Source organism: Chrysochloris asiatica, unplaced genomic scaffold, assembly GCF_000296735.1.
Source record: "Chrysochloris asiatica unplaced genomic scaffold, ChrAsi1.0 scaffold00003, whole genome shotgun sequence".
NCBI lineage: Eukaryota > Metazoa > Chordata > Mammalia > Afrosoricida > Chrysochloridae > Chrysochloris > Chrysochloris asiatica.
The window spans coordinates 52491019-52504461 of record NW_006408521.1 but is presented as its reverse complement, the minus strand read 5'-3'; the positions used below and the strand labels follow the sequence as shown (position 1 = coordinate 52504461).

Genomic DNA, 13443 nt, shown 5'->3' with positions numbered 1-13443 from the left:
GACAATTGTAATTTGGCCTTTTTTATGCCATCCAGGGCCTCCTATTCTGCCCCCTTACTGTGCAGTTCAATGTTTCCAAAATAACAGGGATTTATAAAAGAGCTCTTTTATACTTTAGGTATAAATTTTTAATCATGTATCTTTTAAGCATATATAAAAAGAAAACTACAGCAAAATAAATTGATCAAGGGCTTTTAAAATTTCACATTCAGATTCCAACTCATCCAAATCACTTTGTGACTCAGAGACATGGATGCCAATGTTCTCCGTTCCACTCCACCTCATCCTCAGTGGCAAACAGGTCACAGAGACACAGGGCTTCTTAAGAAAGTTCCACTGTGTCCCCGAGACTCCTCTAGCTGCCAGGCTCCTGTTCTGCAGGTGCTGACTTGATACGGCTATTCAGATCTCACCCAAAGGTGCTATGCATGTACAGGCAATGACAACGAAGCCTGGCTGTGTGCCACAACCCAAGAGTCAGAAACGCCGAGAGGTATGTGGGCTGCTGCACCTCAGTATTTGATAAAGGTTAAGAATTACGTTATCTGTATCTTTTAGATCCTCAGTGAACCTCTCTTGCTCAATTCCCTGACAGCATTATGTCTCTGCCTCCTGTGAGAGTTAACTTCTTCCTTCCTGTTACATTTCACAGCACGATGTCTAGCATGCAGTGGGTTTTCAAGATTTAATATTTCTGTGCTAACTGCTACCAAGTGACATTAGAAGAGGGGAAGAACATACGTCGGTGTGTCGGCATAGCTGGACTCCTGAGGGCCAGCCCCTGTCTGGCTGCTCTTTACTTAGAGGTCCTAGCACAGGGACCCAGGGCTCTAGAGAGCTCAGTAAATGACCAGGATGAACAACTCTTCCTGAGAGTACTGGCTTTTATTAAACTCAGTGGATCCGCCTGCGGACCTAGCACAAGTGTAGCCTTCAGAGATGCCCAAGCTGTTCCTTTCTGAACAAGTAACTACAGTTTTAGAACTGAAAGTATGAGAGGACCCCCCAAACAAAAATGTCTATTCTTGCTATGCTATGTAGTTTTCCATTCATTCAAAAACTCCAATTATTAAGCAAACGCAGACTCTCTGTTTACAAAGGGGTATATAAGGGAGTCTTTGCCTTAGAAGCTCGTTTTGTTTAGCTGCAAAGACAAGTCCTCATACAATTAAAAACCCCATGGGAAGGAAGTACTGTGCTAGAAACATGCACAGGGTACCATGAGCACAGACCCACCAGGTGCTTCTCCAGAGTCCATGAACTTCCCTGAAGAGCAGGCACTTGAGAAATGACGCCTAGACAGACTTCGTTCTGTCCCCAGGGCCCCGCCAGTCAGCCAGCCCTGCAGCCATTTGTTAAGTATAATTATTTACATTTCAGTCAATTAAATCAACAGAATGACTGTTGGTTTAAAGTGACAGAAAATCCCTTCCTTGGTCACATTCAGCAGCCACATTTAGCCCCTAACTACCGGGCTGCCGTACTCAACTAGGCCAACAGAGACTAGTTCCATGAGGGGGGCCAGTTCTCTGAGGCACTACTGTTCTGGAGCCTTCCTTCAAATACAGCACACTGTTTCCCTCTCAAAGGTCCCATAGAATAAGAAGACATCGTACAGACACCTAAAGTAAACTGAATGCAAGTCACTCCACAACCTGTTGCTTGGAAACAATATTTTAAATAAGGATATAATTCAAACAAGTGAAAGAGGAATTTTCTCTTTGATTCCACCTTTAGATATGATCCAAACATTTCATGTGAAAAAGAGGCAGAAAGAATCTGAAATAAGAAAAGGAAATGTGAAGAGAAGGCTAACTGTGAACACAGGGGTAAGTGTGAGCACGGGAGGGACAGTTCATTCTTTGCACCAGACTAGCTCCTCCATTGTTCCTCTAGAGACATTTGCAGACTGGGAGGCTCTGGTATTCTGCAATCTTTCAAGGTGGAATGTCTTTTTCAAGATAGGAGCTTATTTTTTATTACAGATATAGCTAGTAAAAATACCATCAATCAAAAGTATCACAACAAAACAAACAGAACTGTCTCTACCTCTCAAACTCAGAATTGCACAATTCTAGAAATAAAGACCCAAACAAGGGATTATCTATACCGTCACAGTACAAACCTTCTCAAACATTTTTAAGGCAGCCTTCATGGCACAAGAACATACCAGTTCCGATTTGAAGTAGCCTATTGTGTTTTCATCCAATTGAAAGTATCTTCTCTTCCAGTTTCTCATCTACCGGAGATGAACACAGATGTCAGAGTGGGGCTAAGAAGGGCCAATGCTAATCACCACTAATTACTCTGACGTGAACATGTCATGAGAATTGCCAAGCATGAATTAGAGTGGCTGGAGTCTGAAGAGCTGAGAGATTGAAGTCTCGCTTAACTTGGGAGAGGTTTTTGTTTTACTTTTGTTTTCATTTATTTTCCCATGAAACTCTAAAGATTTGGTTCATACCACAAAGAATGGCTTTAATTTTAGAACAGGACTTTGGATTTCTAGAAGCACTGATGGGCTTACTGGCTTTTCCTGAAATGTCCCCATTATGATTCCAGCTGTGTTTGGTATCTGGACTAACAGGTAACAGTTTGGATTAAACGTACCCACTGCTACAACCTGGGACTTTCACTTATATCTTTTGACAAACTCAGGATGGGGTTGGGGATGGGAGGTAGCTTAGAATACGATTTAAAAAAAAGACTGAGAGCCTAAGAGGTTAACTATACTAGGTCACAGGGCATCAATTCAAGTTATTAGGTTTAGGTCCTTGTTATCCTGAGTGGTCCTTCTACAAGTTCCTCCCCGACCAATTGGATTGCCACTTCCCGCTTGAGCTCTTGGTTTCTGGTCCACTCCCATTTGAGGATGAGCTAAAGAACAACTCTTTGGAATACACTTTAAACTGTTAGGAAAGTTCATTTCGACTGCAGGTCTTCATAACGATCCAGCAGTCACCCACAACCCAAGGAAGTACTCACACGAAACTGTGACTATGAATAAGCCTACTGTCTCTTCCGAGCCCCCTTCTTTCACTAAACGAAGCTCACTATTCCTGTGCTATCTGAGTTTGCTAATGCACAGTCACTTTCTGTAGTTCACAGGTTTGATGAAGTTACTCACCACAGCTCCTTGCTTAACACAATACCCAGCTTTGATAACTGCGCTGTCTGGAGGTGGCTTAGGAGTGGCATGAGGAAGATGGCTTTGTGACCGTTTCAGATTTCTGTCCACACTTTCACCACATTCATTGACTTCTTCTTTCTAAAATGAAGCAAATTTTTTTTTGCATATTTAGCTTAATAATATCATACTTTCAGTTCATGTGTTGTTATAGTAAAAATTCATCATTATTTATTTGAGTTCAGCTAAGAACACTAATTTTCATGCAAAATGCTTTCTGATTTATCTGAGATACTTAATCATAACTTTCACATCAAATTTCCATTTCTCTTGTTCTGTAAAAGTTCTGCCACCAGAGCCTTTATTTTATTTTATTTGGAGGGGGAATGGGTTGTTTTGAAATAATGATACAGCTTTACAGGAAGTAGGAAAAACTAAGTACTGAGGGGTTGCATCTCCCTGACAGCCAGTTTCTGACAGGTGGTCTAGTACAATAGGTACAATGGATTATCAACACCAGATCAGACAGTCCATAAACCACAAAGCTGAATAGCTTGCCCTAGTTTTACACACACTCATTTGTCTGTGTGTGTATACTGCTGCTGTTGTTGCTGTGTGTTGTTGTCAGTTATGACTCATAGCAACCAAGTATAGTGTTTCCAAGAACGGAGGGTGGGTTTGAATTACCGACCTTGCAGTTAGCAGTCCAGTGCTTATCCAATAGCACATGTTGTTGTTAAGTGCCATTGAGTTGGTTTTGACTCACAGCGACCCTGTACAGGGTTTCCAAGGAATGGCTGGTGGGTTTGAACCATTGACCTTGTGGTTAGCAATTCAGTGCTTGCCACGCCTCCAGCACACAGTTCAATATAATTTTATCATTTGTGTAAAGCTGTTTCACCATCATAAAGCTCCTTCATGCTACCTCTTTGTACACCATCCCTAATCCCTGGCAACTCCTCATTGGTTCTCTGTCTCTATAATTTTGACATTTCTAAGACTATAATATAACTGCAATCCTGTCCATTTATATTAGAATTATAAATGGATTCACACAGTGGGTAACCTTTGAAGATTGGCTCCCCACTCCTCCCCACTCAGCATTAATTCCCAACCAGAGTTATTCAGGTTCTTGCTTAGATCAATACTCCATTCCTTTTTTGCTGCTGCGTAGGATTCCAAAGTATGGAATGTTTAGCCATTTACCCACTGAAGAGCATTTAAGTTATTTCAGTTTTTATCTATCAGGAGTAAAGCTGCTGTGAACATTCATGTACAGATTTTTGTGAGACAGTTAAGTCCTCATTTCTCAGAAACACTCTGAAGGAGCCCTGGTGGCACAGTGATTAAGCACTCGTGTGCTACCAAGGGGTCGGCTGTTTGAACCAACGCACCAGTCACTCTGTGAAGCAAAGATGTGGCCATCTGCTTCTACAGAGATTACAGTCGGGGGGGGGGGGGGGCAGTTCTTCCCTGCCCTGTAGAGTCACTATGAATTAGATTTGACTGGACAACAACAGGGTTTCAATACAAATTCTGGGTTGTACAGTAACTGCATGTTTAGTTTTATAAGAAACTGCCAAACTGTTTTTCAGAGTGGTTGTACATTATACTAGCAATGTGTGAATGATCCAGTTTTTCCCTCTTCCTTGTCACAATTTGTTATCATTCATTTTCATCTGAGCCATTCTGATAGATATTTGCATTTCTCTACCTGACAGGTCAGCAGTCTGCAGCATACCAGCCACTCTAGGAGAAAAGACTGGATGATCTGATTCTGCAAGGACAGCAGTCGTGGAAATCCCATGGGGCAGTTCTACTCTGTCCCATAGGGTTATTAAGAGTCAGAACTGACTCGATGGCACACAACTACAACAGTGATTAATGATGGTGAATCTCTCCTCTTAAACTCATATGTCATCAGTACATTCTTTTCAGTGAAATGTCTGTTCACTTCCTTTGCCCATTTCCTAATCAGATTCTTTGGAGTTTTTTTTTACTATTGAATTTTGAGAACGGGTTAAATGTTGGATGGCTAACTGCAAGGTCAAGAGTTCAAACCCACCATACCCTCCACAGGAGAAAGCTGAGGCAGTCTGCTCCCATAAAGTCTGACAGTCTCAGAAACCCTAGGGGGCAGCTCTACTCTCTCCTACAGGGTTGCTAGGAGTCAGGATCGACTTGCAGACATTGGGCTTAATTTTGGTGCGTTCGATATAGTCTAGATACAAGCTCTTTGTTGGTTTTCCAATATTTTATCTCAGTCTTTAGCTTTCTTTGCACCTTGTTAACAAGAGTTTCTCTCACTGGGCAAACATTTGCATTTTATGAGGTCAATTTATCATGTTCTTCCTTTTACGGCCAATGCTTTTGTGCCAAGTCTAGTAACTCTTCACTTTGTCCTAAGTTCTTTTTTCTAAAAGTTCTAGAGTTTTATGCTTTCCAAGCATATATTTTTAAACCCATGTAACTATACCCAGGTCAGGATCCCAAAGCACTGGCTTTCTGTTTAAAACATACAACACACTTGATACTCTAGAATCCCACAAATAAGTCAAAGGTAGCTTTTCAAGAACTTCTAAAATTTCAAAAGAACAACTAAGTGCTCAAGTCACATTCTGAAGAATTTCCAACCCGCTCCACATTTGTGCAGGTCCACCCCATCGTGTACTTCACTGTTCACATGATACTCTACTCACAGTGAGACTCAAATCATTTACCATGCAGATAAGACTTCCTTGACATTCACTTTGTATTATCTAAATGCTTTTACAAGGAAAAAATACAACTTTATTACAAAATGATATGTAAAACAATTCTTTGGGATTTTTTTTTTTTTTAATGTTATCTATCATTGATCCTAGAATCTGCTGAAAAATCTGCACCAAAGTTAAAATGTAACAAAATCTTAACTCTATAAAATTAAAATAGCCACATGTATACTTATAATATTGTAATACAACCAAGACAGATTGCTTGGCTTAGTCTAGCTACAATAAATAGTATCCAGAACTTTAAGATGTTACGCATTCTTCTGAAAGACAATACCCACATACACACATAACCCTAGCTGATTTTATCCAACTTTGGTGAAAACCATAAACTGTAGTAGAGCTGGGATTTCTGCTCATTCAGTAAGTATTTACTGAATGAATGAAAGAATGGTGTGCGTCTTCTTTCCACTAGTCACCTCTGACAAAGTGCTGGGAAACACGGAGTGCCCCTGCAAACAGCCATAAAGGCCATGTCTTTGAAGTACAAAAGGCACACAGGACAGAGAACAGTCATCAACAGCAATACCAATGAACTATTTAAAAATTCATGGCTTCTCCACTGTTAACAATAATTTACTTTGTACTCTAAATGCATTCCCTCCATAGTGATACAAAAGATGGTTAAGCTAATTCCAGACTGCTTGATTTTTTCAATCCAGAATTGTTTCTGACTTGATACTGCTCATCAGACTTAATTCAGTCCATAAGCACTTAGACAGAATTAAGTCAGAATTCTAGTTCCGTAGCTCACTTAGGCCAGGCATGGAAAAGTAGCTTTAAAAACTCAAAAGTAGCCTTAAAGAATTTTTCCTTAAAAAAAAAAAAAAAAACTATTATCAGTGTTTTTAAAGTTTTAATTATAAGAATATCCATCGTAACACTGTTTATAGAAGGAAAAAGAAAAAAAACACCATTTGTCCAACAAAAAGGATTTGTAAATTATGATGAATTTGTGGTAGATATAGAATCATTTTTGATGACTTGGCAAAAGTTTCTAATATGTAACAAATGCTATTTACTAATTATAACTCTCTCTGTTTTTAGGAAATTCACCAAAAAAAAAAAAAAAAAAAAAGACTCCAAGAAAACATGAGACTATTTTGAAATAAGAAATAAAAGTGAGGGTTTAGGCGCTGACTTAGTGCTGCATTAATTCAGTACTACAGAAGAGCAAGGACAGCAATGATGCTGCAGAGGACAGAAGGCTGACTTAGGACCTGAGTCGGCGTAATGATGGGGACACCACCCACGATGTCAGTTCTGTACGACACTTGCTTCTTGGCACTCGCACAGTCACCCTGGCGACTTAGAACATCAGATGGAGGCTGCAAGTCAGACTGCTTTGGTACCTGGAATAGTAAGCAAAACGGGTCATTTTGCAAGGCTCTGTGTTAGTCTCTTTATCACAGAATTCCTAATCATCACTTAGAAATAGTGATCAAATCTATGACTTTACTGAAAAGGCATGTGAAGGCACCCTTAAGTTCTCATGCTACCTCTTCTACTGGTCAGTAACTTTATACAACAGCCACTGTTTTACTGAGTGTCAATTCAGGCAGGTACTACTTCACACATGATCTCACTTAATTCTCTTAGCAATGCTATACCATAGAGGCAAGCTCCCCATTTTAGAGGTAAGGAAACAGAGGTTCAGCTCTTAACTCTACCACTTTCCAGCGAAGTCTGAGTTCCTCTCTTTCAAACTCACACTCGGTTTCTAGTTTATGAGAGCAATGTAACATTGTATTAGAACTCAACAGTGTGTTACTTGCTGTCTTCTCCTTTATTCCACTCTTACTCTTCAGCTGAGCACAGGAATCAGGAGAGAGTTCACTACCAAGCACACAGGATGCATTCCATAAATGTTCAAAGACTGACTCATGGGTGAGCATTTGGAACAACGAGTAGCAAAATACTTGATGTCAAATGAAAGTCAAAATGTTCAAAATACCTTACAACCTATTCTGTATTTTAAAAAGGAGTTGTTATTTTTAAATGCTACCAAGCCAGTCTTGACTTAGAGGGACCCTGTACAGGGTTTTGAGGACTGGCTGGTGGGTTTGAGCTGTCGACCTTGTGGTTAGCAGTCCAGTGCTTATCCTACAGTGTTATTAATAAATGAGGAATTATGAAATCAAAGAATTAGAGGTACCACAAATGTTTAACATATATTTTAGCTTTCCTTATGGGGTCTAATTAGGGAATACGGTACATGGCTAATCAAATTTTGCTGTTGTTCTACCGACTGTTAACCATATCATCTATTTCAATGATTCATTTTTTAAAGCTCTGAATAAAATGTAATAAAATACACTCAGCATCAATTAAGATTTAATTTCTGATCATTTGAAGGGCAGTGGGGGATCGCCTTGTGGGAACATTATGCCAGACACTATTAGAGGCACAGAAATTCAAAGACAGAAACATCGAACTGAAATGGATGTGTTGTCAGTAGCAGGGCACTGGCATGACAGGAGACACCAGTCACCACCCCTCAGAGACCCAGCCCATCTGTGTATGCAATCCCAGAGCAGAGGGCCTCACGCTCTCAGGCAGCAGCCGGCAATTTGTTTACAACCTGGCATGCTGCTACCCGCCCCAGGTCTGCAGGCTGCCAGGTACACAGCGGTGTGTGCAGGCTTTGTAAAGTATCGGGCAAGCAGACAGTGTGCAGCAAAGGATGCTGACCAGAGGAGACAACGCTCCACACATATAATCCATGGATCAAGGCTGACCTCTCGGGGGACTTCTGAAACCCCTTCTCCTCTCTGTCCACACCCTCCAGCCCATTGAGATGCATCCCCTCCCCCCAGCTTTGTTCCCAGGCTCAAACTCACCCTCCACCCCTGGAATCACAGTCACTGAACTAGTCACCGGCAGAACCCAAGAGAGAGAGCACACCGAGAGGAAGGGAGGAGAAGGCTGCACGTTTTAGACACTTTTAAAAGGCAATGCAATAATGCGCACGATGTACTCGACACCATTCCCATAAATACATAAGAATGAAAGGGTTTCTGAGGATATCACAACCCTGAAACAATTTACTGAGGAAGGCCATAGTCCTTTCTATTGAATGCTGTTGCTATGTGCTGTGGCGTTGTCTGTGACTCACAGCGACCCTGTAGGGCAGAGTAGAACTGCCCTATAGGGCTTCCCTGCTGAAATCATTACCAGACCAGAGCCCTACCTCTGTTCTCCCTGAGTTGCTGGTGGGTTCCAACCACCGACCTTCTGACTGTTGGGAAGCAGCCCTGAAAGCTTCACCGTCACACATCCATGGTTTCTTTTCTAATGACGACCATCAAGTGTTTCCATTTGGATGGGGAAAGACAGCCAAGCTATATCCCTCTATGTGCAGAAAGCAGCATTCCGTGTTGTCGGTAAGTGCAGTCAAATCAGTTCCAATTCACAGCGACACTGTGTAGGGTTTCCAAGGATGACTGTTGTTAGGTATTATCGCTGGTTCCCAACTCATAGTGAGCCTCATCACAACAGAATGAACCACTGCCCGGTTCTACGCCCTTGTCACAATTCTTCTTACGCTTGAGCCCACTGTTGTTACCTGTGTCAATCCACCTTGTTGGGGTCTTCCTATTTTTCACTCACCCTCCACTTTCCAAACATGATATCTTTCTCCAGGGACTAGTCCTCCTGTTAATATGTCCAAAGTATGAGAGATGAAGTCTCGCCATGCTGGCTTCTTTGAAGCACTCTGACTGTACTTCTTCCGAGACAGATTTGTTGTTCTTCTGGCAGATCATGGTACTTTCAATCTTCCTCTTCAACACCACAATTCAAATGTACTGATTCTTCTATGGTCTTCCTTATCCATTGTCTAACTTTCATATGAATATGAATTTAGTTTCTCTTAATTTAAGAGAATTTAACTTATGTTACCAAGGCTCCGTTTTCAAAGGAACCACATGTAATTCAACAATTTTTATGGGAAATTATGTCACATTTAGAAATTCCATACTCTAACGCACTTAAATGTTTAAAATGCATGTTAAATTAAAATGGGGGAGTAACCCACTATAAGTAGGTGAACTTGACCTATGCTTGTGGATGCAGTATGACAAAGGAGCGGACAAATCTCTATAGTGAGGATCATTTCCACCCCCATGGTACACAGGGTCAGCGGGGATGGGGAGTTTAGACACTGGCTACCCAAAATGGGGGGACTACAAAGGCAAGAAGTGACTGGCTTACAAGCTTTCAATAGGTTATCTAGCTCCAGAGGATATAGGGAAAGATAGAATCTCCACTGAATTATTTCCAACCTCTCTGGATGGGGTTGATAAAAGGTGAAGGGGAAAGGACTCCTGTGGTTCAATAGGGAATGATTGCTATCAGGTCTGACAGTGAGTGTTGGAAAGGTAAGTGTAAATGTTTGGTAACAAAAGGAGGGGAGTAGCTGATTTTGCAGTCCAGGAGCAGAGATCCCTGGAACCATCAAGGGAGAAAAGTGGAGTATAAGACCCTGTCCAGGGAAGCAGTGACACTAGGGATGGAGGCAGAGACCATGACGTGTACAGAAGGAGCGGCCGGGAGGGCAGGCATATGGGGTATACCCTTTGGTTGTTTGATGATGCATGCAGGGGATTGTGATCATTGCAATGAAACAGTATGCCATAGGATGAATGTAAAGATAATGTTCACCCATGTAATCTAACATATAATTTACAATAAAAACTTAAAAAAAATAAAAATGGGTACGATTGTTTCTGAGAAGAAAATATGTCTTACTGAAGCACAGAAATTCACTACTACTCCACGGGTTAGATTTGTATCAAGTTGAATTTTAAGGAGCTTTTACGAAAGGTTAGTGGTTCAAACACACTAGCTCCTCCATGGGAGAAAGATGGGAGAAGCTGCTTCTGTGAAGATGAGTTTTGGAAACCCAGTGAGGTAGCTCTTCTCTGCCCACAGGGTGGGTCTTGAGGAGTCCGAAGTGACCAGACTACAGCGGATCCAAATGGATTTGCTGTGCTTCTGCTGCCGTTGAATTCTCTCTGACTCAAGGTGACCTTACTAATTTGATATTTACTTTTATAAAGTTATACTCTACATTCACTTTTATGTAACTGAGAGTCTTGGTGTGGCGCTGTGGGTGAATGTAAAGCCAGTTTACATGGCAAGGTTGGCAGTTTAAGCTGGCCAGCCACTCCTTGTAAAGTCGCTATGGGTCGGAATCGACTTGATGGCACTTAACAACAACAACAATCTATATGCAGCTATAATCTAAATTCATTTTATAGACGACAAACTAAGGATGCTATATGCTATACAGGTGTTTACATTTTCCAAATTATAAAAATGTGAAAATTATTTACCAACAAGACTATCTTTAAACTTTTTTAAAAAACCTGCAAGACCATAAAAGCTATGTAAGAGTTTCCATACTTCAAAACATCGACCCTGCCGCTCATCTGGGTCTTTATTATGCCAACAAGAGGAATCTGTGCAAGGATGTTTCATCCCATTAAAAACTGGACACAGCCATTCAAGAACCCCCTAGAAAGCAGAAAGCCTAAGATCAAACTTCTTCTCTGAATGCACCAAGAAACCAGTTATTATACTTATTACTGCAAATTGGAAAGAAAAAAAAGAATGAATACAGCAAAATTACTAGAAATTGTCTTTCTAGAGAAAGTTTCCAAGCAAGAAATGTTAAAAACATTAACAATGATCACTAAAAAATTTTTTATGAATGCGTACTTCTGAATCAGTTCAAAGACTGCTTTCTTGAAACTGTACAAACCTAAAATAACTTTTGCTTCAGGCACAGATCAAAGGGGGTGTGTGGGTGTTTGCCATCACGTGGTAATAGGCTGTTTTGTGGCAAGACAAGAAATTCAATGTACCTCTGAGAACAGCTTTGGTTATATTAACTCTTTACTGTGTTGTGGTACAAATATGGAACCATCCACGGTAGATGGGGACTCTCGAGTGAGTCACAGAGACAGCCTCCAGGGCATATGCTTTCTGAGAATGAGTCATTTAGGGCCAGCGGAAGAACTGCACTGCAGTAAAACCACACCTCACGTGTGCATGATTGACTCTCTGCACGCACCTCCTTCCTAGGTGTCTCTCTGGAAGAGGATGAGGAGGGAAGTGGACCTGTGTCTGCTCGCCAACATCCCCTGTAAAGCCCCAGGAAGCTCTGGATTGGGCCATAGGACATAAGAGGAAAGCAGACCTTCTTTGGCAGGAGGCCGGAAGGTGCCTTGGTTCAGAGTTCAAGCTGCAGAGTCAGCTGACTGGGTTCAAGTCACAACTCTCAGCTCAGCAGCCATGGCTCTGTAACAGCAGCTAGTGCTTTCTAAGACCCACTTTTCCAGATAATTTAGGTAAAATTGTTAATAGAAAGTATGGAGCGGTGTAAATAGCCAGTAAATAATATTCATCAACAAAACGAAACAAAAAGCAGAGAAGACCAGGTTAGAGCACTGGAAGGGAGTGCAGATACCAAGGTCTGGAACTCTAGGAAGAAAAGAGGGGGAGAGAGACAGGAGAGAACCTGAGCCTAACCCCAAGGCCACGTGGGCAGGACCTTTGTTACCACAGCTTTGTGGATCCAGTCCCCATCCAGTTCCTCACTTCTAAGCCCTTTGTGCCTCCTCGTTCTGCTCTTACCTTCGACTCCTGACCTCTCTGATACCAACTTGAGACATGGCTTCAACGATGGAACTGCCCACTCCTACTGCCTGGACAGGTAGCAGGGGGCCGGGCCTCCCATGCTACTCTAGAAGACAGAACATCTCAGAGTAGAACTTTAAAACTGCACGTTCCCCTAGAAACTTCGCTGCCAGCAGTGGTCAGGATCTACAGAACTATATATATCACTGCTACAGTGCATAATGGGTTAAGCAGGCACTCATAGGCTGATTTAAAGACCAAGAGTCGTCAGGACAAGTAAGGTATTCACATTCTAAGCACACCTGTCTTTTAAATAAACACGGAGGATGGAACCTGTTGTTAAGGTAGAGACAGTCAGTAGGAATATTTTCAAAACGTATTAAAAAATACTTACTGTAATTTTTATAGCTTTGTTCAACACATTTACCCATTCTATGAGGTCCTGTTGATCATTGGCTTGTAGGAAGTACTTCCTCATCCCTGCATTCATAACTGTTGAAAGAGAAAAAAAACAAAACTATAGCACATGGAATTTTGTACTTGTTACCTCAAAAGGTTATGTTCATGACACCTAAAAAGACCCATCTTACTAAGCTTCAAGACGTGATTCTTCTTGAACTTGACAAAATGTTAGCTCATCATAGAACAGTGCTGTTGTCATCTGATCAACCTCTTTTTTTTTTAATGGTCATGTGGTTTTTCTTTAAATGCATATAACAATCTCCTAATGATAGAAATTTAGGCTGTGTCTAATTTTTGAACTCACATTAACTATCACAAAGAAATATCTTATACACACACTAAGTAAGGCACTTTAAAAAGATCATGGAAAAGTTCCATTATCTTTCAATTCCATGTTTCTACAAATGTTTTGAAGTCCCCTTGTATTTTTCCATACTTGGT

At 41.2% G+C, this 13443-nt stretch overlaps 1 protein-coding gene across 2 annotated transcripts in view; it reads right to left on the bottom strand.

The window, feature by feature from the left end:
• Positions 1-13443, bottom strand: part of PLEKHA1 (pleckstrin homology domain containing, family A (phosphoinositide binding specific) member 1) — a 51957-nt gene that overhangs the window by 13995 nt on the left and 24519 nt on the right. For both annotated transcript variants that reach the window (XM_006831424.1, XM_006831423.1), the window contains exons 4-7: positions 12935-13032; positions 7119-7250; positions 3128-3268; positions 2171-2239 (exon numbers count right to left, since the gene is read on the bottom strand). In XM_006831424.1, the coding sequence (XP_006831487.1) occupies positions 2171-2239; positions 3128-3268; positions 7119-7250; positions 12935-13032 (440 nt within the window). The remainder of the gene's footprint in view (positions 1-2170; positions 2240-3127; positions 3269-7118; positions 7251-12934; positions 13033-13443) is intronic.